The sequence below is a fragment of the Xiphophorus hellerii genome, chromosome 16 (assembly GCF_003331165.1).
Source record: "Xiphophorus hellerii strain 12219 chromosome 16, Xiphophorus_hellerii-4.1, whole genome shotgun sequence".
Classification (NCBI taxonomy): domain Eukaryota; kingdom Metazoa; phylum Chordata; class Actinopteri; order Cyprinodontiformes; family Poeciliidae; genus Xiphophorus; species Xiphophorus hellerii.
In genome coordinates this window covers 25,628,844-25,653,505 of record NC_045687.1, presented here as the reverse complement: position 1 = coordinate 25,653,505, position 24,662 = coordinate 25,628,844, and the positions used below count along the sequence as shown (strand labels likewise).

The 24,662-nt window shown below is 40.0% G+C and overlaps 2 protein-coding genes across 3 annotated transcripts; one reads left to right on the top strand and one right to left on the bottom strand.

The window, feature by feature from the left end:
* The first annotated feature begins 76 nt into the window (after window positions 1–76).
* On the top strand, window positions 77–5,380 carry pex12 (peroxisomal biogenesis factor 12). Its single transcript, XM_032586356.1, has 4 exons — window positions 77–373; window positions 2,006–2,133; window positions 2,213–2,748; window positions 4,710–5,380. Exons 2-4 carry the CDS (start codon window positions 2,011–2,013, stop codon window positions 5,098–5,100), a joined length of 1,050 nt encoding a protein of 349 aa, XP_032442247.1. The 5' UTR covers window positions 77–373; window positions 2,006–2,010; the 3' UTR covers window positions 5,101–5,380.
* Window positions 5,381–6,217: 837 nt separating this feature from the next.
* Window positions 6,218–24,029, bottom strand: prmt1 (protein arginine methyltransferase 1). Of its 2 annotated transcripts, none has more exons than XM_032587564.1 (10): window positions 23,907–24,029; window positions 21,373–21,468; window positions 21,124–21,279; window positions 20,980–21,043; window positions 20,763–20,905; window positions 18,867–18,954; window positions 10,669–10,784; window positions 10,435–10,585; window positions 8,056–8,177; window positions 6,218–7,978 (listed from the first exon to the last, which is right to left on the bottom strand). In XM_032587564.1, exons 1-10 carry the CDS (start codon window positions 23,931–23,933, stop codon window positions 7,895–7,897), a joined length of 1,047 nt encoding a protein of 348 aa, XP_032443455.1. In that variant the 5' UTR covers window positions 23,934–24,029; the 3' UTR covers window positions 6,218–7,894. The 2 variants fall into 2 exon arrangements, with proteins under 2 accessions (XP_032443455.1, XP_032443456.1); XM_032587565.1 differs by having other exon boundaries at window positions 21,373–21,459; window positions 23,907–24,021.
* Window positions 24,030–24,662: the final 633 nt, after the last annotated feature.

Sequence of the window (24,662 nt, the reverse complement as noted above, 5' to 3'; positions counted from 1 at the left end):
ATTCGATACCAGTACAGTAGATGGCGCCTACTTCACGTTTCTTGCCAACCGCCAATAAAAATCAAGAAGAAGAATACTGTGGCAGTTGGTGGCAGTAATTTCTCTACTGTGAGCTGGCGCTACAGGTAAAGCGAAGCGAAGAAGAATTTGTGTGCTGTGCGAAGAAGTGGCGTCTGCTGTAACTTTGGTCAGTAAGGATTCTTGGTTGCAGACTCTAAAGTAACGGAACCCTAAAAACGAAACACCATGTTGGCATTCTTACTGCGAGGTCTGACGCACCCCGACCTGTTGATAAATCACCGCGTGACGCTGCTGTAGTATGAAGACACGTTAGTGACGCTGCTCTGCTGCTGACAGGAACAACATCAGCAAGGTGGGTTCATGTGGCTGACTCTGTTTTCTATTTTAAATGATTGGAGACAACCTCACAGCTGAAGAGTACAACTAAGCTCTACGTTATGAATATAGTGGATTTGTTCAAAAATATTCAGACACTTGCTAAATTTAAACTGATTTTATTTCAGACTCAAAGTCTATGGAATTTCGTAATTCTATAATCTCGTAATTCCAACCCCCCCCCAATCAATAATAAATATAAAAGTACATAAGAGACCCCTCACCATTCAGGAGGCAATCATACCAATGTTTCCAAAAAACAGATGTATCTTACTGCCCTATGTTTAACTTTAGTCAACAACAGGATAATACTATTATAATATTTGTTCAATTGGCAAATACATTTATAAATAAGCTTTCTTCAAACAGCCATCAAAGAGCTGACACTAGCATACAAACAGTTCACTGGCACTGGGCTATCTGGGCTTTTTTAACAAAAGCCTTTTTTTCTTTTTTTTATTGAAATTGCAAAATGCTGTGTAAATCTGACATTTTGACTAGACACAATACTAATTCAAGATATCAGTAATGTCATTCTGACTAGTCAAATGTTAATTCAAGATATCTCAAATAGAAAAGCTGTGTAATTAAAGATTTCTGATTCATTTGGAGAGAGCTTAAAATGAATTTTGACTTGTCAGAAGATATCTCTAATTTAGTTGTGCCTTGCCATTATTTACTTTTCAATTAGCTAGAATTTAATTTTTACTAGTCATTGGACTGTGGTGAGCTCAGCAGATATGCAGTCCCACCAAGTGTTTTCTAATTGCTGCTGTTGCTAGTCTGAAGGAACTGACTTCCTTCACCGCGTGACGCTGCTGAGGCTGGCGCAGGGGAGAGGCGCTCGGCTCGTACACTGCAGCACCCAGGAGGAGCGGGCTGAGGGGTTGCATTTTACTAAAAGTAGATGTCAAAATCAAGTGTCACAGTAACATAAGAAAAAATCTTTATTGGCATTATAGCAATGAAACTTGTCTCACAGTTGCTGAGTGTTTGAAGTTTGAACGCTTCTTGCCAGAACAGTAATCTTCAGTTTGTTCTATATTGGTAAAATTAAAAGATTACTTTTACACAATTTTTACTCAACTATACAGAGGACTCCATGTTTCAGGTTTTCCACATTTACTTATATTTAGCCAAGTGTTTTAAACAGGTGAGGTGAAAAAAATTCTGACTTTATTTTATGTCTCGTTGCTACAAATAAATATCAGAAAGCTGTTCATAGATGAAGACTATGATCACAAACATGACCACCAGTCTACAACAGAATACTGTAAACCAGAGAAACTGCTCAGTCCCATTAAGTTCAGGACTAAATCTGATTGAAATGTTGTGTTTGAGGCCCTAATGGAACACTGTCTGCAAACCTCCATGAACCAAAAGAACAATGCACAGGAAACTGGCTCAGATTTCCTCCACAACATGTGAAACACTGAAGTTGTGAAGTTGTACAGAAAGCAAGTTCTTTGTTTTCACCACGACTGAATATGGGTCCATATGCAAACAGAAGACATCATTTTTGGGGGACTAGTGGGTATAGAAATAACTCTTCTGTTTAATTCTTAGATACTTTGCCAGATTAATGAGGTGACAGGTTTGTCTCTTGCAGAAGGCATGGCGGAGGCTGGAGCCCACCTGACCTCCACAGTTGTTAATGAGCAGCCATCCATCTTTGAAGTGCTGGCCCAGGAGTCTCTGATGGAGGCTGTCAGACCTGCTCTGAGACATGCAGTCAAGGTGAGGCTTCCTGTTGGTAGACACCAGGCTATATGAAGATTTTCCTCTTCTTCTTACCCTGCTGCTCCAACTGTCTCAGGTAATGGCTGAATCCAACCCGTCCCAGTTTGGATTCATTTGGAAACGCTTCGATGAGCTCTACCTGCTGCTGGATGTCGTCCTGCAGAACCACTTCCTGTCCCAGTGCAGCTCCTCCTTCTCTGAGAACTTCTATGGACTCAAGAGGGTCTCAGGTGGGCGGGGCCTTCCTGCTCGCCTGGGCTTGCACAAGAGTTCTCATTGGCGGTCCCTGCTGCTCTTGTGCCTGGTGCCTTACCTGCGGGCCAAGCTGGAGGTGATGCTGGCCCGGCAGAGAGAGGAGGAAGACTTCTCCATCAGGCTGTCACAGACCAGGAAGCAGAGGTTGTACCGAGCGGCGGTGGCAGCATACCCATATGTCAGCTCGGCCTGGAGGTCTTGGATCTTCTGCCAGCAATTGCTTTTTGTTTTCGGAGTCAGCAGAACACACAGTCCCCTGCTGTGGCTGGCCAATGTCAGACTGGCACGGCTCACCACACATGACCTCAGAGATGCACAGCAGAAAACCAGCTGCAGGCCCAGGCCGGCCGATGGGAGGTAGGTGAACTGTTCAGGGTTTTCAGGAGTAGGGCTGGGTATTATGGAGACTGAATTTTATTGCAATATTTTGAGGTACAGTTGTGATAACAATAAAAATTATGATAAAGTTCTACTTTAGGTCTCTGCATGCCTGGCACTGTATGGCACAGCATTCATAGCACTAAAAACACAAACATTGGAAAAACATTCACATTTTAACCAGTCTTCTTCAGGATGCTACCTACCGAACGAAGTGTGATATATATCTAGGCCTGTCCCGATAAACGATAAATCAATTAATCGTACCGGCATTATCGTCTCTTCCAGCCTTTTTTTCTTTCTGTTAATGACGCTGAATGAAAAAAAGGCTCAACTCCGGTGCTCTCCACTGACCCTCCTTCCTCATTTCCTCAGTGTAAAGCCCAGCGCACACTACAGGATCTTAGAGCTGTCCGCCGATTGTCGGTCCATTTTCAAAACCTGACAGACCAAACATGAGCCGACAGAAATCCTAGGTATAACGGTTCGATCGTGTGGTGTCCAACAATGGGCACGAAATAATGGCTACAAGTCCAGTGAACTAATTTTAAAACCAGGCATTAATCAATTCTTTACTACAATCTACCTGCAATGCATGTGGCTAGTGTCAGCGTAAAGTCCTGACTGAATGAAAATCATTATAACCTATTTACGTCACGTTAACGAAGAACAGCTGAAAAGTTACCGGGTTTATCAACTGCGGTAGCAATTTCGCTCCAACTCCAACTCTTGTCATTTCTATATTCTTTGCATGTTGAATAAACATTAATGTTGTTTCCACATATCATCTCCGATGTCCGCTGGACTTCGGGTTGCGTCGTGTCAGCTGTTTGGGATTCCCCGAGGTAATTTCCCCTCAGAAAACACAGAGGGAATCCGCGCGCTTTCTGATTGGCTACCTGTCACATTCAACAGGCTGCGTTAAAGCTTCCAGTCGGGGAAAATCCCTGATTTAGATCAGAGCGGCAACGATGATCTACCATAACACACCACACAATCTTAGAAAGATCAACGTTTTAAGATTGTTGTAAGGGGAAAAATAGCAGCAAAAAATCATGTAGTGTGAACTATTGCATCAGGTAGTCGATGTGCCCATCTTCTCTATTTAAATCTAATTATTACTGAAGGGCAACATAATATACAGACTTCATAATCTGCAGTCTTTTGGTTGAATGTAGTATTTATTTCCACTTTTACTTTATGTTGTTTAGTTTTTTTTTCAAGTGTGTTTTTTGTTCATGGAGACCATTTTATTTTTGTTTGTGGTTGTTTTGTTTATCAGCTCCAGTGTTTAGTGTTCTTTTGAAAATAAAGTGTATTTATCTTTGGCAAGAAATCACATGCATTATTATGTCATTTCCATTAAATCAGTGTAAAAAGGTCTTCAAACAATATTATCGTTTATCGCAATAATTTTTGAGACAATTAATCGCTCAGCAAAATTTGCTATCGTGACAGGCCTATATATATCACTAAATTGCTTTTAATCATATAAATCTACTAATATTTATTTATAGTCCTGTGGAAGAAACAGTGGAGAAAATAGTAAAAAAAATAACACTTGCCCTAATACTGTCAGTTTTCTTTTCTATTTAACATCTTCAATTGAAATCTATAGAAACAATAAATCAAAACTCTTTTATAATACATTTTTCACCCAAAATGATAAAACAATAAACGCCCAATTATGCAGGAGGGAAAGGGTATGTATGCTGCTGGCAGAGGAAGGGAAGTTTCTGTCGTTTGTGAGGACAGGTCATGTTTTTGTATTATTAGTACCCGAAGAAACGGAGCTTCAGGATTTTCTTTAGCGCTTATTTTTCTTAGTTATTAAAAAAAAGATCCTGCTTCCAGATTTCCTGATGAACACAACTTGAACATAATGTGTATATCTGAATGGAGAACAGAGAAACATCATGATGTTGTTCCTGTGGTTGCAGACTGATGCAGAGAGCATGGTGGCTCATGTCCCGGGCAGCTCAGGGTGTGGCCGTCTCCCTCTCCACCTCCCTGTCTCTGGGCGTCTTCTTCCTGCAGTTCCTGGAGTGGTGGTATTCCTCGGAAAACCAGAGCACAGTTAAAACCATCACTTCCCTGCCTGCACCTCCTCCCCCGCTCCATCTGCAGGAGGATGTCCAACCAGCAGCAGATGAGAAGAACTGCCCGCTGTGCCGAAAGCTCCGGGCCAACTCCACTGTGCTGTCCACATCTGGCTTTGTCTTCTGTTACCGCTGCATTTACACTTATGTGAAGGCTAACCACTGCTGCCCACTCACTGGATTCCCCACAGAACTGCAACACCTCATCAAGATCTATGAGTCCGAGAGCTAAGAGTTCTCTGGAGGTCATTTCAGATGTTTCCCATCTTTTGGGGAAATGTGACCTTACTGTTTGCCGCATTCCTGTGCAGGCTTCTATCAACAGCTCTTTGTGAAGAGTGAAAATGGTATTTTACTTTTGTGTGCAAAAGTTGATTTTAAAGTTGATAAATTATGATCTAATTCAGATTTTAATTGCTTACACTTTGTCTTTGTATTTATTAAATCAGTAAATATACTGTATATAATAGTGCTGCAAATAAAACCTTTCCTACCGCTTTTGTGAAACTGAATCGACGCTTAATTAAGCCAAGATGCCCATAAAATCATGGTTTAATCCACTATTCTGGTTTTGTAAAACAGCTGGATGAGAAGACAATCAATTGTCTGTTGTTTGGTCCTTTTAGAAGGGTCGTCCTGTTAAGGTATTGAGGCCTCAGCCTGACCCCAGAAAAGGGAATTTCACATTAAATGACAGCATGAATCACAGTCTGTCTGCATAGAGTAGCGCTTCTCAATTCCGGTCCTCAGGCCCCCCTGCCCTGCATGTTTTAGGTGTTTCCCTGCTGCCACACACCTGGATTGAATCTATGAGTGATTAACAGGCTTCTGCAGTACTTGGTGGCTGCAGAACAGGTAATGCAATCATTTGGATCAGCTGTTCTAAAATAGGGGTACAGCTAAAACATGCAGGGGGGCCTGAGGACTGGAATTGAGAAGCACTGGCATAGAGAAACACACAGGCCTGATTTTGATCAAAACGTAAAAGTATGAGATGGTCTCTAATATTCATCAAAGCTGGGCTGGATTGTGCAGATTGGGAACAGCTATTGAGGTGAGCAAACATGCATGGACCTAAATATTTAAGTAAATACTTAGAAAACAAATATTAGGGTTTGAGTTTGGAAATTAAATATATACATTGGAACTAAATACTTAGACTAAGTATTTATTTTGGAACTAAATAGTGAACTAAATATTTTTGCTCAGACTTAAACATATGGGGACTAAATATTTAGTCTCCTAAGTAATTTGTGAACTCATTTAGTTTGGAAGCTAAAATATTGCTGTAAATGTTTTACTGTGTGACTTTACAACCGGCACCCCATAGAAACATGAACACACAGTCATGATTTTGCAAATGAGGTTTATTGAAATTAAGTTACACCAAACCTAACAGACCAAAGTATTTGAGGATGATGTCAGGGATTACAGAACTCGTGCTGCCAAGTTCTGAAATGGTGACTAACTCCTATAATCAACTCCTATAAAATGAATCGAACCGTTGGCTGTTGGTATGTTTTCATTTGAACTGGGCAGCTGTTCTTGATCATGATGGTCCACTCAGTCATCCTTTACTTTTCTCAATAAGGTGTTTCTGTTCCAATATCAAGAAAAGACAGTAGACATTCCCTGATATTGGGAATATCATGGAAGTTTAAAAGCTTCCAGACATGAAACAAAGTTTAGAGCCTGGAGTGAAGCAGGGTGTGACTGAAATTCTCCAACATGCATCATTAACCCATAGCAATACTGAAAACCTACAACATAACTGGTAGATTCATCAACCAATCACAGGCTCTTATCACTGATAGGCTGCTCTGCATAAATAATATTCAGATAATAAAGCCAATATATTTTGTACATAAAATTAAAGTATGTTTTGGAAGTTCGATGTGATTTTGTTGTTTGCAGATGAGTATAAATGATGCACTTCTGGACTAGAAATGCATCCAACAATGACTATTAATGGCTTTAGGTAATCAGATTAAGGTTAGATAGATACATGTGATCATGATGGCAGAGTGGAGCCATTGTACGTAGAGACGTCTCAGCAGTTGAAAACATTTGACTTGACGTCTGAGTTTCAAAAATGGAAAATTTACAACTTTTAAAACAGAAATTACAAAGTTTATTTTAGGACATTTCTGAGGATGATGTCAGAAATTACTGACAAAAACTACAGAAGTTGAGTTTTTGTCAAAAATGTGAATTTTGGAGCTCAGAAATTTTCTCATTTCTTCTAGAAAATTTCTGAGATCAGTCTGTAAATTGCCGACGTTTTTGGTGGAAATTTACTCCCCCGACAACAACCCCAACACACCACCATATGTACCTCTTTATATCCTCAATCTGTTGCATTCAAAAACATCCACTAAAGAATCTGCAGCACATTGTCCCTCTCTTTTGTCTCACAGTCATTAGAAAAAATTAAAATTGGTCCATATCTGACTGTCAGGGCAGATGTCAGGAAATTAGAAATCTGCACAGACCAGGAAAAGTCTGATTGATGCACCTCTACCATGAAAGGTTGGGAATCTTTTAGAAGGTCATGAACACAGAGTGAGGGAAGAAAACCAGCAGTTTATTCACTTTATTTGTTAAAAAGAGCAGCAGCCAAAAACAATACAAAAAAAGAGAAAGAAAAACTTTCTTTTGGCCTTGATTTCAACCCATTTGCTTTTGGACGGCAGCGTCTCGCTGTAACAGGTCTGTAGGCTGCTGAGGAACGCGTCATTAACAATTGGGCTGTTTGTACTACAAGACCTGGAAGCAGAACCCAGTAGGATGCTGAGGACAGGTACCAAGCTGAGAGTGACTACTGCACAAGGAATCAACACATCAATTTTTTTGAAACATAAAGATGTGGAAATGTTGTATAATACTATGAAAAAAAAAGACAAAAAAAATTATGTCTTTAAAAGGTTGCTGCACGGGAGCTTTTACTAGAGAACATCCTCCCAGTGAACCTGTATACTGTGACTGCTAATAAAGACTAACACAAAGATGGGGGGGGGAGGGCTTCCTTAACGCATCTTGTACTCCAAAGTCTTTGACATCTCACACAGCTGACCCCTGAAGTCTACATCGACGGCAAAGTCCAGGTCCCTCTGCAAGAGAGGACACAGGTCAGAATTAGGGAAACTAAGTGGAAGGTGGTGGAGCAGGACCTGCTTCATCCACTTACATTGTTCTTGACGTTTGGCTTCATGCTTAAGGTGCCAAAGATTTCTTCTCCGGTCTTTACGGTCAGATAGTCGTCCAGGTAAAAAACTGTCTGCTTCCAGTGGGTGTAAGGAGACTCTGGGCCTGGAAGCACAAAGATAAACCACCTGAATGTTACTTACTGGAAACTCAAAAGTAAATTTTCCCCTAATCGTGAATGCTCCATGTGTAGGCGCCTAAAATTCAAAATGCTCAAGAATCGATTATTCTAATTACTTTGTAAAATTATAGTGTGAATAACTCTTTGATTTTTTTTTTTAATTAAGAAAAAGCCAGGCAGCAAAAGCTAACTTAATGCTAATAATTTAAGTTACAGAATTTATGCACAAACCTATTTGTTTAAATATAAACTGAAGAAATTTGATACAGCATGGAACCTTATAAATAAATGTGTATTTGTTCACTGAGGTTCTTTAAAGGTATTTGCTACTTTAAACTAACATTTGTTATCATTGTGACTGTATATGGGGCAACTGTAGCTCTGTGGGTAGAATAGTCACCTTGTGATCACAAGGTTTTAGGTTCAACTTCAGCTTCCTCCTGCTACACATTGATATGCCTCTGGGCATCGCTTACTGATTTGCATATATACCGTATTTTCCGCACTATAAGGCACACCACATTATAAGGCGCACCTTCAATGAATGGCCTATTTTAAAACTTTTTTCATATATAAGGCGCACCGCATTATAAGGCGCATAGAACAGATGCTACAGTAGAGGCTGGGGTTACGTTATGCATCCATTAGATGGAACTGCGATAAAGGGAATGTCAACAAAATAGTCAGATAGGTCAGTCAAACTTTATTAATAGATTACAAACCAGTGTTCTGAAAACTCCGTTCATTCCCAAAATGAATAAACAGCTGTTTTATTATTTTCCCCGAGGTAAAGTAAGTGACGTGGTATTTTCGTGACACAGTTTATCTTTTAACAACAGCAAGGTATAACATATAGTGGAGGGAAACTTTTCATCGATTCAATAAACACGTAAAAAATAGTCTGATACTGTTACGGTAAATCAAACGTTAGTGCAATCACAATATATATCCACTTCCGCACCATTGATTCGTTCATGTTAAATTCTCTCGCTGCTGCTGCTCTATTCCCGTGTTCTACTGCGTGACTGATCGCCTTGAGCTTAAACTCTGCGTCATAAGCGTGTCTCTTAATAGGAGCCATTTTGGGGTTGTACATGTCCATTCCATTATTTGTGCTGTTTGTAGGTTGTTACCCATAGTACCCACTAGTGGCGCTGTAGTTTGGTTCACTTTGAGTTAGTACCTTCATTTAAAGCGAAAAATAAGAGGAAGTGTTGCTAGTTTCCTGTCAATCACAACTTTGGGCTGAAATATCCCACGGACAAGAGGAATAGGAGGATATTCTTCATCTTTATGACTCTGGACTGTAGCGCACATTTTTCAGAAAGGCTAAAGGCTAAAGACAGCACTACACGGACTTTACCACCATAAACTTTGCAGCCCTGGGACAGCGGAGCGAGGTACATGTTTAGAACTGCATTAGTTTGTGAAGTTAGCGTTTTTATGTAATGTATTCATGTTTTGTGTCAAACAAAGGCACTTAAGCAAATGTATTTTCTTTTCTTTTAGTTTTCACGGTGTATTTGGAGCACGGTCTATGCAGTGCTATTCAACAAACTTGGTTTCGAAAGAAGTAAATACAAATCTACTGCACCCGTCGAAGCTCTCTGTGTTTTCTTGGGTCTGAGGGACTGCTACAAGGGTCTTTACACAAAACCCAGCGTGCACCGCGCGCTTCTTCTTCTACGGGGGAAAATGAAGTCGGCGGCTGCTTGCCATAGTTGCGAGACCTGTTGTGGCTCAATATTGGTCCATATATAAGGCACACCGGATTATAAGGTGCACTCTCGGCTTTTGAGAAAATTGAAGGTTTTTAGGTGCGCCTTATAGTGCAGAAAATACGGTAAACGTGTGAGTATTTGAGTGCAAATGGGTGAATGTGACTAAGTGTAAAGCGCTTTGAGTGGTCAAAATGATTGTAAAAACACTATACAAGTTCAGTCCATTTATACAAAAGGGTGTATTTGCTAATTTATTGTAAAGGAATTCAATAGTTATTATGAGGGAATGATATACTTTTGTGAGGTAACACAAAAGAAAAAAATCCCCCACATCTCCTAGGCGCTTCATACAAAAGAATACCACTACAATATTATTTTAAACCAACATGAGAAAAGTTGATTTATTTTGCACTGATGGTTCTCCTGACACCGAGATGCCCAGTCTGAACCAGAGCTGCTGCTGCTTGTAGGAAATTAGTGTCACTGGGTCCTAATTCAAGTAAAATAAAAGGCCACTGACTGGTGGAGAAGCCAATCCTCTTGTGGCAGCGAGTGAACTCTATGTTGAAGTAGGTGACCAGAGCGTGGATGTAGTCGTTCCTCTTCACTTGCAGGCAGAACGGTGAGGTGAAGGTCAGGTCCTCCGCCTTCACTGTGTAAATGTCCACCTCCTAAATACACACAACAAATATTACCTGACATGTCCTCTGACCACTTAACTTGTTTGACTACGGACCTGTCTGTGTCCACTCACCCTGATAAGACAGGAATTGGTAACCAGCTGCTTGGGGTCCACCACGTCCACCAGGGGTTCCTTTATTGCCACCTCCTTGATGCAGGACATGTCAAAACCGTAAACATTCTCCCACCCTGAGGAGGAAGCAGGTCACAGGTCACATCCAGCAAAGCTGACACGACTCCACAAACTTACAAGGAAACAAAAAAAAAAGTGACCAATAGAGCAGGAAGTAAAAGAACATTTGTCCTCTAAGAAAGAGCTGAAGATGTATGAAAATAGCAGCATGTAGTGACCTTTGACCCTTTGGATCAGTGATGATAGAAAAACCAGCAGCTCGCTTAGAACACAAAAGTACAGCAAAGAGTTCAAACTTAAGAGGAAGGGTGTTGATACATGGTCTGTGTTTGTTATATTACTTCCAGTCAGAAGTAACAAGTACTCAAATTAGTAATGAGATTACTTTAAGCTAGGGATTCTCTAATCAGGTTTTATCCTGTCGATCACTGATACCGATCTCACAGATTGGCTTTTTAATTCTTTGAGAAATGCTACTGGCCATGTGATCTGGCAAAAAGGAAACTTCAGTCACCTGAATTTTGACGACAAAAAAAATAACTTGAGCAACAATGCAGCAGGACAACTGAAATCCTGACTGTAAGTCAAAGTCAAATAAATCTCACAACGCTATCCATATCAAATAATGGTAAGTTAAAAGGAAACATTACAAGTCAAATCCAGGTTGCATTGTTGATAGCTAACTTCTGTGCAAGAGGAAATTCTGCAGCAGTCAAAACAAATATACCCACTTTTAAAATAATTTTTAAACAAATAAAAATAATAAATCTTTTTTTCCATGCCCAAGAGGGGGACAGGAGGTGTACATCTGGTTACTCCAAGTAGGTTGCAGTTCTGGAATATGACAGCACTGGAAGATAACATGTTCCTGGTAGCTTCACGTTTGATTAATTGTGTATAATTGTGTAGACAGTGCAGAGTTCTCAGAAAATTAGCTTTCACAGAGGTACAGGTGAAGCTGCTGCACTAATGGCTCTCAAGTCGCCAAGTCTGAGTAAGAGATGGTGTGTGTGATGTCTGTGCCGAGGTTCAACACTTCAGAGGTGCAGACAGGGCACGAGGCGGCCAAAGCACAGAGGTGCTTTTAGTGCACGCTGCGGGCCTCGCGCCCAGTTCCGTCCATCAACTGTTAACTTGTCTTTGACATCACTGTTACTGGTGTATAAAAAAAAACTACCAATATCTACAGTAAAGAAACAAACAACACTAACCCTGGCTAAGAAGGGCCAGGGAGAGCAAGTAAAGCCAGGCAGCCCACTGGGGGAAACCCCCGTAAATGGCGGCTCTAGCGCAGCAAAAGCGAATATTTAAATCAGTCACACAGACTGTCATTAAGGATGGGATGTCTGCCGAGGCTGTTGTTCCCGTGAGGCGAGCTGAATGGGTCAGACAGCTGCTTTAAGACCGGGGTCAGATTCATGCAGTGAAAAAACGTTTTTCCCGCTAGATCCATACCGCAGCCTTCCTGCGCACAGTGTGCAAAAACGTGCCAACTCAGCTCCCGATGGTTTACCATCACTACCCACTTCGTCCATCACAGCCCAGAGCTGCTTGTTCTCTATGTCTTTACTGACGTCTTTAGCGTCTTCCCCTGGCTTCATATCTGCAGTCCATGCACAGACCGCAGACACTGAAAGGTCACGGAGGCTGGTGGATCTGAATTAAAGTTTTGAATTAAAGCCTCAGTTTTCCTCCACTCAGGCTGACAGCGAAAACAACAAATGAACAATTTTCAACTTTCTTGTGTGGAGTCACTAGCAGGCATGTGCACGTCTGCATGTATGAGCTCAAAATTTCACACTAACAAATTACACTGTTCGCTCATCGGGATGAATACAAGCGACTGTCGCCTCACCGCACAAGCTTCATAAAAATGAATGGAGATGAAGCAGCGCTGTCTCACATCACAGTGTGACCATTACTGCCTGTCAGTTACCCGACAGGCTCCAGGTCTCCAATCACAGAGCGAAGCATAACGCTCGGTGAGGAGTAGCGCTTTGGATTCAAACTGAATGACTGGTGAACCATTGAACTGGCTATGTTGTAAAACAGTAGCAACTAAACAATACAACCAACATATCTGCACATAAAATGCACTGATGTTGGTTTACTTTCTTGGGGACCATCCTACTGACACAATTACTGAGGTGAGGTGGCATTTCTAATATGGGTGACATGGCCAACCACACGGTGGCATTTTGTGGGGAACAGACCCCTCTACCCCCCTGCCATCAACTGGAGGATCTGAAAGTGAACAATGCCTAAAGCAAACCTTTTAAACCCCCTCCCAATTATTTATATTTAAAAGCTCTTCCAGTTTCTGTGTTAAATGGTCTTTTGAAATTAGTTTATTGACCTCTGAGAGGGTCTATTTGCAGTGTTAGACTATTTTTATGCTATTAGTTAACAATGGCCGGACTTCCGGCCGGAACACCGTAAAGATGGCTGCTCAGTAGAGAAACTCCCCAGGCGACCGGAGAAATTACTGAAATACTCCCGTTCAGCTGAGTAATATTGCATTGCGAAAGCCATTTAGAGGGGGTGTGACGACAACGAAGCCCCAACGACAATAAAATTAGAAGTGGGAGGACGAAAAACTTCACGAACAGGTACAGCTCACGTATCGTAGCTTTAAGCTAATAGGACGGAATGGCTAGCCTAGAAATTTTATTGGAAGAACTGAGAGGGTTCCGCCAGGAAACAAAGGAACAACTCTCGACTATTAAAGAGGAAATACGAAAAGCATACGAAAAGTGAAGTAGAGGAGCGGTTGGAGAAGACGGAGGAGCAAACTCAAAACACGGAGGAAGTGGTAGCAGAGTTGCTAAAGCTACACACGAGTCTGGAAGATAAGCTGGTAGACCAGGAGTGCCGTTCCAGGAGAGAGAATATCAGGATCTATGGTGTTCCAGAGGGGGCTGAAAAGGACTGGGAATCCGTGGTTGCATTTGTGGAAACTTTACTTAAAGAGGGGCTCGGTCTGGAGGACAGCGGGCCAGACATGCAGATTGAGCGAGCACATCGGGCGCTGGGACCGCACGGAGGGATCGCCGCCACGGTCCATCATTGTGAAATTTCTGAGTTTCAAATATAAAGAGCTGTTGCTTCGCAAGGCTTGGCAGCGTAAGGGATTTGTCTGGTGTGAAAAACAAATAAATCTGGATCATGATTATCCACCAGCCATCCTCAGAAAGCGCAGAGAGTACACCGAGGTTCGGAGGGTCCTGAAAGAGAACGGGGTTCCGTTTCAGACACTCTTCCCTGCAAGGCTGCAAGTGAAACATAAAGAAGGGTCCAGAACCTACGACACCATTGAGGAAACCACCGAGGACATGGCTAAAAGGGGCTACAAAGTTAAAGTCATCAGATCTCCAGCTTCTCTGAAGGAGCAGATTGAGCGGCTGTCCTGGAGCAGAAAGGAGGGGAGGAAACAGAAAGGCTCCTCCGGTTCTGCAAGAGGAGAAACTTACAAAGAGAGGCTCCGGGCTTTCAGAAGAACATCTCCACCTGCGACCTGAGAACTGAAGGATACATCATTTTCCCTCCCTGGTTTTTCCTCTCAGAGATAAGTGTATAAAGGGCTGTTTTAAGAATGATAGGACTTTAAAAAAAAAGGTTTGTTTGGGGTTCTCTCTTATTTGGGCTGCTGCCACCTGTAAGGGCCCTCCTTAAAGATATGGGAGGTTTTTCCCTTCTGGGCTGCTTCCAAGAGGCCCAACAGGGTCTAGTCAACAGACCCCTTCTTTGGATGTTGAACATGTTCTGTTTTTTCATGGTTCCTGTTTACATGTTTGTTTCTGGTTCACCTGTTTACATTCTGTTTATACTAGTTCTAGTGAGTGGTGGGGGATCTTCAGGGTCATCTGTGACATGGCGGAGAAAATTACACAAATGGGGAGGACACAGTTAAAGGTGGTTTCTTTCAATATAAATGGCATAAATAATCCATTTAAGAGATGGAGAGTTTTATCTAAACTCAGAAAAGAGAAAGGTCACATAGCGATGCTGCAGGAATCCCATTTAGATGACTCTGAACATGCCAAACTGAACAAGATGGGGTTTAAATCTGTATATTTTTCTTCCCACAGCTCCGGGAAGCGAAGAGGGGTTGCGATTTTAATTTCTAGCTCTTTGTATTATGAACATGTTGCAGAACATAAAGACAGGGAGGGTCGTTATATTTTAATTACAGGAATAATAGATGGCATCCTGATAAGTCTTGTTAGTGTCTACGCCCCACCTGGTAGCGACTGGTCATTTTATAAGAAAATACTTGAATTAGCAGCAACAAAAAGTCAGGGTGTAATGATATGTGCTGGGGACTTTAATATTAGGTTAAACCCGAATCTGGACTCATCAAATGGGAAAACAAACTCGAAAAATATTAGTAAAAGAATGAAAAATATGATGGACGAGCTGGGATTAGTGGATGTATGGAGGGATAAGTATCCAACCAGTCGTGACTACACACATTATTCCTCTTCCCACAATGTATATTCACGAATAGATTATTTCTTCATGTTTAAAAAAGATGTGCATAGATTAAAAAATTGGGAGATCGGATATAGTTCAATTTCAGACCACAGCCCAATCTATATCTCCCTTCAACTAGCTGAAAAAAGCAGATCCACGCTCTGGAGGCTAAATACAAACTTATTAAATAGTACAATCTTTAAGGAGAATATGAAAATTGAAATCAAAAGATATTTGGAAGAGAACGATAACAAAGAGGTGGGTCCGGCAATTCTTTGGGATGCTCTAAAGGCGGTAGTCAGGGGGAAAATAATAGCCTTTTCCTCCAACGAAAAGAGAATTAGACAACAAAAACAAACTCAATTGGAAGTGGAACTAAAAAAACTTCAGAAAGAACACTCCAAAACGTTCAAGAGGGCAACAAAAGCTAAAATTGAGATGGTGAAAAAAGAACTGAATAATTTAAACATACAAGAAATACAAAAGAAACTTCTCTTCACTAAACAGAAATATTATGAAGCAGGGGGAAAATCTCTGAAGCTCCTAGCATTTAAATTACGAAAACAACAAGCTGATAGAACTATTCACAAAATACAGAATATATACACAAATAGGGTTGAAACAAACCTAGAAAAGATTCAAAAATGCTTTAGAGATTTCTTCCAAACCCTATATTCCCAACCCAAATTGAATAATGAACAGCAAATAGATTCCTTTCCCAACTCTCTCTGCCCAACATTACAGACGAGCAAAACGAACAATTAACATCAGAGATAACTGAAGCAGAACTAAATCAGTGATCAGAAAGTTGAAAGGGGGGAAATCTCCAGGAACGGATGGGTTTACCTCCGAGTGGTACAAAGAAATGCAAGATCAGCTAGTCCTTGTTTTACTAAGAGCTTTTAACAATGTAATGGAAAAGAAAATAATCCCTCCCTCATGGAGAGACGCAATTATTTCGCTAATTCCTAAGGAGGGAAAGGATAAGTTGGAATGCGGAAACTATAGGCCAATAAGTGTGCTAAATATTGATTATAAATTATTTACTGCCATAATCGCACAGAGAATGGAAAACATCTTGCCAGTGATAATCCATAAGGACCAAACAGGCTTCATCAGACAGAGACAGATGCAGGATAACATCAGAAAAACCTTGCATATTCTAAATCATGTAGTTCAACAAAAAATAAGAGACTCTTGTACTGAGTCTGGATGTGGAGAAGGCTTTTGACTCGGTCAGATGGTCTTTTCTTTACAAAGTTATGTCCAGGTTCTGGTTCCACCAGACCATAATAGATGTCATTGCAGCTTTGTACAATAAACCATCGACTAGGATTAAAATTAACGGAGACCTATCTGATCCCTTTACTTTGGAAAGGGGTACAAGGCAGGGATGCTGTGTTTCGCCGCTCCTCTTCGCCCTTTTCATAGAGCCGTTAAGTCAGTGGATAAGACAGAGGACAGACATAGCTGGAGTTCACATGACATCTGGGGAACAAAAGTTGTCATTGTTCGCGGACGATTTATTGTTAACCATAACAAACCCAGCTCAAACTCTACCTGTACTTATGGAGGCGATCGAGGAATATGGTTCGCTCTCTGGTTACAACATAAACATTACCAAGACTCAGGTTTTAACAATAAACTATAACCCACAGAACAATATTAGGAGCCTGTACAATTGGAACTGGGAAGCAGAATTCATAAAATATTTAGGGGTCACTTTGCCCAAGGATTTTTCCAGGATTTTTTATGCCAACTATGGGCCCCTAATTTCAAATCTGAAATCTGACATACAGAGGTGGAACCTGATCCCTTTCTCAAATTTACACTCCAGAGTGGAGTCGGTCAGAATGAACATTCTCCCGCGCTTCCTATATCTATTTCAATGTTTACCTATCTTGATATGAGAAAGGCGTTTCATAGAGTGGGAAAAATTAATATCTCAATATATTTGGCAGGGGAAAAAGGCAAGGGTTGGGTATAAAACGCTGCAGTTAAAGAAAGAGAAAGGTGGACTGGGTCTTCCCAATCTACAGATTTATTACCTTGCAGCTCAGCTAAGACCAGTGCTCTGTCTAAACTCTCCATCCTACGATGCAAGGTGGAAAGATTTGGAAGGAACAACAGTGGAAGGAATACCTTTAATATCAGTGCTAATGGACAAGGATTTACAAGAGGGGCTGAATATACCACATGAGTCAATGCTACACACAATGCTGGATTCTTGGAGAAAGGTAATTAAAATTTGTGGATTGGGTAACCAGATAAAAATACTCAGATGGTGTGCCTTTGATTCAGCTTTTAAACCGAACAAGATTGACAGAAGATTTAGAGGATGGATCCAAAAAGGATTAACCACTTACTATACATTTACCCAGAAGGGGGTGTTTCAGAGTTTTGAGGAGCTTCAGAGACCTAATGGGCTGGAGAGGGACGACTTCTTTAGATATCTACAGGTTAGGGCTTATTTTAATCAAAATATACGTGACAATTGGGAAACAGCCAAACCTGGACTTTTTAAGGTGTTTTTGTCTTTGTTGAAGTCAGATTCATGCAAGAAACTTGTTTCCTTGCTGTACAATGGTATTCTATCCTCTAAACAAGGTGACACAAACTACATAAGAAACAAGTGGGTAAAAGAAGGAAACTTATCTATCTCAACTGAAGTCTGGGAACAGATTAACAAATTACACTGGATGACCTCGAGCTCCAAAACATGGAGACAGTTCTGCTGGAAAAACACTGTTCGATATTTTGTAACTCCAGTTCAGAAAAAACATCGGGGCAGAGGAGAGACATGCTGGAGACTCTGTGGAACAAACGGGGCAAAGTCATCATCACATCTTCTGGGGTTGTCCTGTGATTAAAGTTTTTTGGGAGCTATTGTGTTCACACCTAAATAACATCTTTACTGAAAGAATCCCATGTAAATGTGAATCCCTATATTTAGAAAACATTTCATTTGATAACTGGAATCTGGATGATAAAAAACTGCTGTTAATGCTTTTGGCAGCGAGCAAAAAGTCAATCACTAGAAAATGGTTAAAGCCTGAAGCACCTACAGTTGAGGACTGGGTCAATATTGTACAGGACATTTACATTCTGGAGAAGTTATCTTTTTCTGTTCAAGGTTGAAGGGAATCATTCTTCAGGATCTGATCTAAATGGACAAACTATGTAAAATCAGTAATTCCTGTGGACTAAATATGTCAATCACATGCAAATACTGTTGTGCAGTGTATTGTACCCTGGCTTAGGATTATGGCAAAATTATGCTCTTGATTGTGTTTTCTTTTTTTTCTCCTAACATAAGAAAAATCAGATCTGACCCTCCTTTATCCCCCACTCACTCTTGTGTTATGGTTGTTTGGTTACTGTAAAAAAAAAAAAAAAACCTGGATTGGCTTATGCTATTCCTTCTTACACTTCCACTGTGTTGGAAGTTGAATTGTACAATGTAATTGTAACTTGCCTTTCCAAATAAAAGATTAAATATAAAAAAAAAACCCAAAAAACAATGGCCTCTAAGTGACAATATTGTTTTTGTTTATTGCTATTGTTTATCGCAATAATTTCTGGGACAATTTATCGGCCACCAGAATTTGTTATTGTGACAGTCCTAGCGACTGTATGAGGAGACAAAGATGGAAGCAGTTACTCACAGTGGATTTTGTAATCCTTGTACTGCCTGTCTTCAATAGCAGTGACATACAGTGTGGCTCTATCCGGAAAAATCAGTCCGTCTGGTTTCTGTTGGAGAGGTACAGTAGAAAAAAAAAATGCACAGACATTAAGACCATCATTCTAAATGACACATTTAACACACTATCATCGGAAACTATCCGGATTTGGGCCAAGTGCAGTTATCCATTCATGCCAGTAGGTGGCGTAGTCCAAAGGAAATCTACCTACTACACCAAAAAGAAATTATAAAAGCCTGAAACGATTACTAGGATCCATCTCCCAATGAACTGATCTTCAACTAATTTAGTTAGAAAATCTGTAAAATGTGCCAGATTTTTATCCAAATTAATTAATCCATAGACTAAACAATATCATTTTTAGTTGCAGTCCTGTCACTACAGTCCAAAATTTTCATAAAATTCACCAAAGTATCAGCCCAGAATTATTCCCTTATATCTTAACTAGTGCTGTCAATCAAAAAAAAATATATCAGAATAATCCAGGGCAGATGGTGGAAAAAATCCTGAGCCTAAACTTTTTCCATCCATAGGAGGGGGACATGATTTGTGGGGTGTTGCGTATAACATATACTACAGATACTACATAAAAATAACTCTTAAGCAGTGGAATAATGGACTCCTGGACACAGATGTTCAAAAAGTTTGTTTTTGTATTTAACTCTATTCATCCATTGTCAAGGGGGAAGTGAAATTGTGAAAAAAATAGCTCCTTAAATGATAGATTCTGGTGAATTTTGTGGACAAATGGAAACATTCAGAGGAACATTGGTAATCAGAGTTCAGATTGGGCCGAGCCCATTACCAGAGATCTGCAACCTGCAGTTCAGGAGCCACAACAGGCTCTTTGGACCTTCCACAATGGCTCTTAAAAACTGACTAAAATAATAAAGAAACATGTTTTGTAACTAGAAAATAAATAAATCCATATTTTAGCCATTTCTATTTCATGGAGGAATTGCATTTGATTTTCACAACAGAATGACTTAAAAGTACCAGTCATTTTTAGATCCATTTTCTTATTATATTGGAAACTATGCACAAAATGTAAGAAAATGTAGCCATCACCTTTTTGAAAATGTTTTCAGTTTTTTTATGTTAAAACTTAATAGAAATAAAATGATTGCTCTTTAAAAATTACAACAGATTCCCTGTAGTAGCCATCTACTACAAAAATTAGTGTTTAATGTAGTGTTTTTCCCCAAAAGGTCTGATAATTGTCGATCTAAATCAATTTTATTTAGTTGCGTTGAGGGTATAGTGAGTTAACATCAACCTTAACCTTAACATCGTCTCCAGCATGATCCAACCTGACTAATTAAAGGCCCAACATTAATGCACTGCTGGGGAAAATTGAGTTTCTTAAAGAAGCATAATCTGGATTCTGTCCTTTTTATCTTTTACATTACTCTGTTCCTCTTAACAAGGTTGTCGAGACCTTTAACATTCCATGACACTGCTCTAATATTACCATTAGTCATACCAATTTGTCTATGCTGACAGTTCAAACACAGAAACAACAAATACTTAGAGAACACAACACAAACAGGAGGACTTCCATCCTCAGGGTTCTTCTCTGCCCCATCATCCAATTTTCTCTCATTGTAGGAGGAACAGCCTTAATAGTGGCTCCTTCTGCTACATGTTATAAAATAAATTTGTAATTCAGTATATTTACAGTATGTCTCTGCTTTAAAAAAAGAAAGGTTTAATGTCAACTCAGCACTGATTTTCTGAATCAGATTGGCATCGGCCGATACTAAATCTCATATCTGTATCGGTATCAGAAATGAAAAAACTGGATCGGCGCATCCTTAGTTAAAACCTTCAATTAATGACATCTCCCCTAATACATACCAGCCATTTGTCTCTGGCATAAATGACTGTATTGAGCATGGACTCGTAAAAGAGGCAGTATCCCATCCACTCCGAGATGATGATATCAACTCCTTCCACAGGCAGCTCCACTTCCTCCACCTTCCCCTTAATGATGGTCACAACTGCAGGGAAAAGAGCACAGATTTGACCCCTGACTCCTCCTGACTCAGAGTCCTGCTGGTTTCCATGGACTCACCATCATCCAGATTGTTGGCCTTCACAATTTTCACAGCATAGTCTGAAATGCTACTGCACTCTATCTGGAAAAACAAATTCCAATCATACAGTTAACCTGGAGAGCCAGACAAGTGGAGTGGCTGAAGAGGAACTGAATGCATACCCCAATAACTTTCTTGGCTCCGGCTTTGGCTGCAAACATGCAGAGGATGCCTGTTCCACTGCCGACATCCAGAACCACCTTGTCCTTGAACAAGTGCTTGTTGTGAAACATGGAGTTGCGGTAAGTCAAAGTGCGAACCTCGTCTTTCAGCATCTCCTGCAGAGACGAGAGCAGAGTACAGGTTGGAAGGCGAAAACCATAAATCAATCAAGATTGTTGTCGTTAGGTAAATAAAAACTGAAAAATTACCTCGTGAATTCCAAAGTGGGCATAAGAGTCAAAGTAGTAGTCCTTTGACGTCATATCCTCTGCTGCAGGTTTGACAGAACTCTCCCCCTGAGAAACCTCAACAAAGGGAAACACAGTGACTGGCTGAAGCTGGCAGAAGCCTGCCGCAATAAGCAATAGATGAAATGCATAATGAATTAAAATAGGCTCATTCTATATTCTGATGATTAGTATTTTTGAAGGCTTAATTTGTTTGCAGAGGCTTCATAATCAGTTTCACTTATGGTTTGGTTGGTTTCTATTTCTTTTGTGTAAAAAGCAATTTCATACCGGAACATAAGAAATTACATTAATTGTTGATCATTTAATTTTTAAGAAAACCCTTAAAAAATCTAGAATAGATAAAAGAATATTGAATTGATGGAATGGATGAATTTATCATGAAAGTAAAGATTATTAGTTTGTTTTTAATTTATCTTTGAAATTGTAAAAATTTCGGTAAGGTCTGTAAAATGCTAAATTGTTGAGAATGATCTGAATTGAAAATACAAAAGCAACCTACTCATATAATAATGACAGTTTTTATTTTCTTGAAAAAGATTCATTCTGAGATTATTTAATCCACACATTCAGAAAAGCAACATGAGAGATAAAGATGTAGGACATTCTGGTTGGCATCACATCGTGGAACCGGTCTCCTTGAGAGGGGTTGGACACTCTTCCACTCTGGAGTTGCCATGATGAGAGGCACTGGGCAGGAGTGGGCATACTTGTTGCCCCCCCCCTCTGTGCCGATACGTTGGGGTCAACCCCGTTAAACAAGAGGGTCGCCTCCCCCCGCCTACGAGTGGGAGGACGGGTTCTGATTGTGGTTTGTGCTTATGTAGCTTGTAGTTGTGGTAACAGAACAATCTAATTATGAATATTGTTCTTTGCACTTTTACAAAGTAAACTTGGCAGCTCCTTAAAATCTTACATTTAAATGTTAAACAATTTAAAATCTTTTAATGTATCTATGCTGAAACCATTAAATTCAATTTAACAGTATTGACATTCTCAATAGACAGATGTTGAATTTCTGTATCTGTGGTCTGGGTTAAAATGGTAGCATTTATGAAGGCCCTGCCTTATAAACAGCTGCTTAGTTCATTTATGCCATGGGCCAGTTGTAAATGTGAGCAGCATTACATCATGTTTTTAGGTCCACCAACTGAGGACTTCATTTGGATTTAACAGACGTGCAAATAACTGATGTTTATTTTAAACAAAAAATACATGCTAAAAAATTGATTAAATGTAGTTGAATTGATAAATAACAGATTGTTTCATGCAAAATAGATTTTGGATTTAAAATTCATTTCAGCTGCTTTATTTTGGGGTTTTGTTGTCGAACTCCAGTCCTCAAGGGCCACTGTCCTGCAGTTTTTAGATGTGCCACAGGTACAAAACACTGGAATGAAATGGCTTAATTACCTTCTTCTTGTGTACATCAGTTCTCCAGAGCCTTGCTAATGACCTAATTATTCTATTCGGGTGTGGTGCAGCAGAGGCACATGTAAAAGTTGCAGGACACTGGCCCCTGAGGACTGAAGTTTGACCCCTGTGCCGTAGTAGACAAGGGGAGTTAAAATCGCACAATGGTTAAGGAGCTGCTGACTTAATTTGGATTTAACAGAAATGCAAATAATTAATATCTATTTTAATTCGTTTTTTTATTATTATTTGTTGTTTTTAAGATTCTATAATTGTAGGTTTACGAATTGTCGGCAATGTCTTCCAGTAACATAATTACCCAGTAATATTTTTACATTTCCTGTCAACATCTTAATATAAAAACACGGTGGACCGAATCAGTGCCCCGACTTCCAGGCCTGGCAAGTCTTCTGTGGGAAACCCTGCAGTTCTAACAATCGCGGCTGGGAGGAGGGGGGTCTGAGACCTCCCGTGACTGCTCTTTCCAGCTATTAGCGTTAACTACTTCGAACACCGGCAAACTTTTCTCTGAACCTAATTGTTACGCTCAGAAAAACATGCCTAAGAAAAAACGGAAAAGCTATATACAGTTCTTCAGGAGAAGAGTAAATGTGTTCGCTGAATGGTTTCGGCTCTGGTTCCCTTTTAAATAAAGAACCAGCGGAGATGAGCGCAGCATCTCTTTATAAGCGGCTAGCTCAACTAGCTCAAGATGCTAACACGTTGGAGCCCATGCGGTCCAACCGGCTGAGGTAGCGTACCATCTGGGGGGGGAAATCATCCGCTCTCCGCTCACACCTACATTAACCACCCAATAAAAAAACACCTTATTGAGTGTTTACATGATTTTTTTGGTATCTTTTTCAATTGCGACAGAAATGAATGACTAAAGGCATCATTATTAAACGTTGACGCCGATATAAAATGGACGCTTTGCTGCTCGTTAACTACGAGGCCGAATCTAAAAACAAGTAGAGATCGAAATACATATTCCTAATTCTGTTGTAGACTAAGGTATGGTGTGAGTGAATCTAACAGAGCTGTGAAAGTCAGTTGTCGTGTTTCCTCCGCTAAGATCTTACCTCCATCCTCTCTGCTGGCGCGGCCATTTCGATCTTCTGCTGAACGTAGTTGACTTCTTCCTCTACTACTTCCCTTTCCTCCAAACAGTTCCAACCGTCCTATTTCAGGAGCATACTGACACCTACCGGCAGGTCTCCGCTTAACAACTACAGAAGGAAGGAAGAGAGGATTATCCTTGCTGTAGTTCCCGAGGAGTGTGACACTGTTTGATCGTGTAACAAATGAAATATGTGAACCAAGGTTTATGCTCTTACTTGGTTTATGTGTTGTTAATCAACAACACAATTCTGAGAGCTTCTTAGAATTGTGTTGTTGATTAAGTTAAGTCCCTTTTAACGGTGACACCACCGTAAAGCTTGTTTTCTTTTACTTGTTAGATTTAAAAAAATGACCCATGTGAAAAATGTGACCTTTATATATCAAAGTATATAAAGGTCAGATTCCAGACCCAGTGAAATTTTTCATTATCTTAATCTGTGTTTAAAATCTATTTATTCAACAGTGTTATTGTCTTTGCACCAAAGTCCACTTTGGTGCAGTTTTAACCTGTTAGATATGTTTCTCTATGAAGAAGAGTTTGGAAAATGGCCACACACATAATCATTCACATATAATTAATAATTAATTAACTAATAAATATAATTAAAGTATTATTTTTATTATATTCAAAATTAGAATATAATGAAAATTATAGATTTAACATCTAAATTAAACCTAGATTTAGATGTCAAATTTAACATCTAACAAAATGTTAT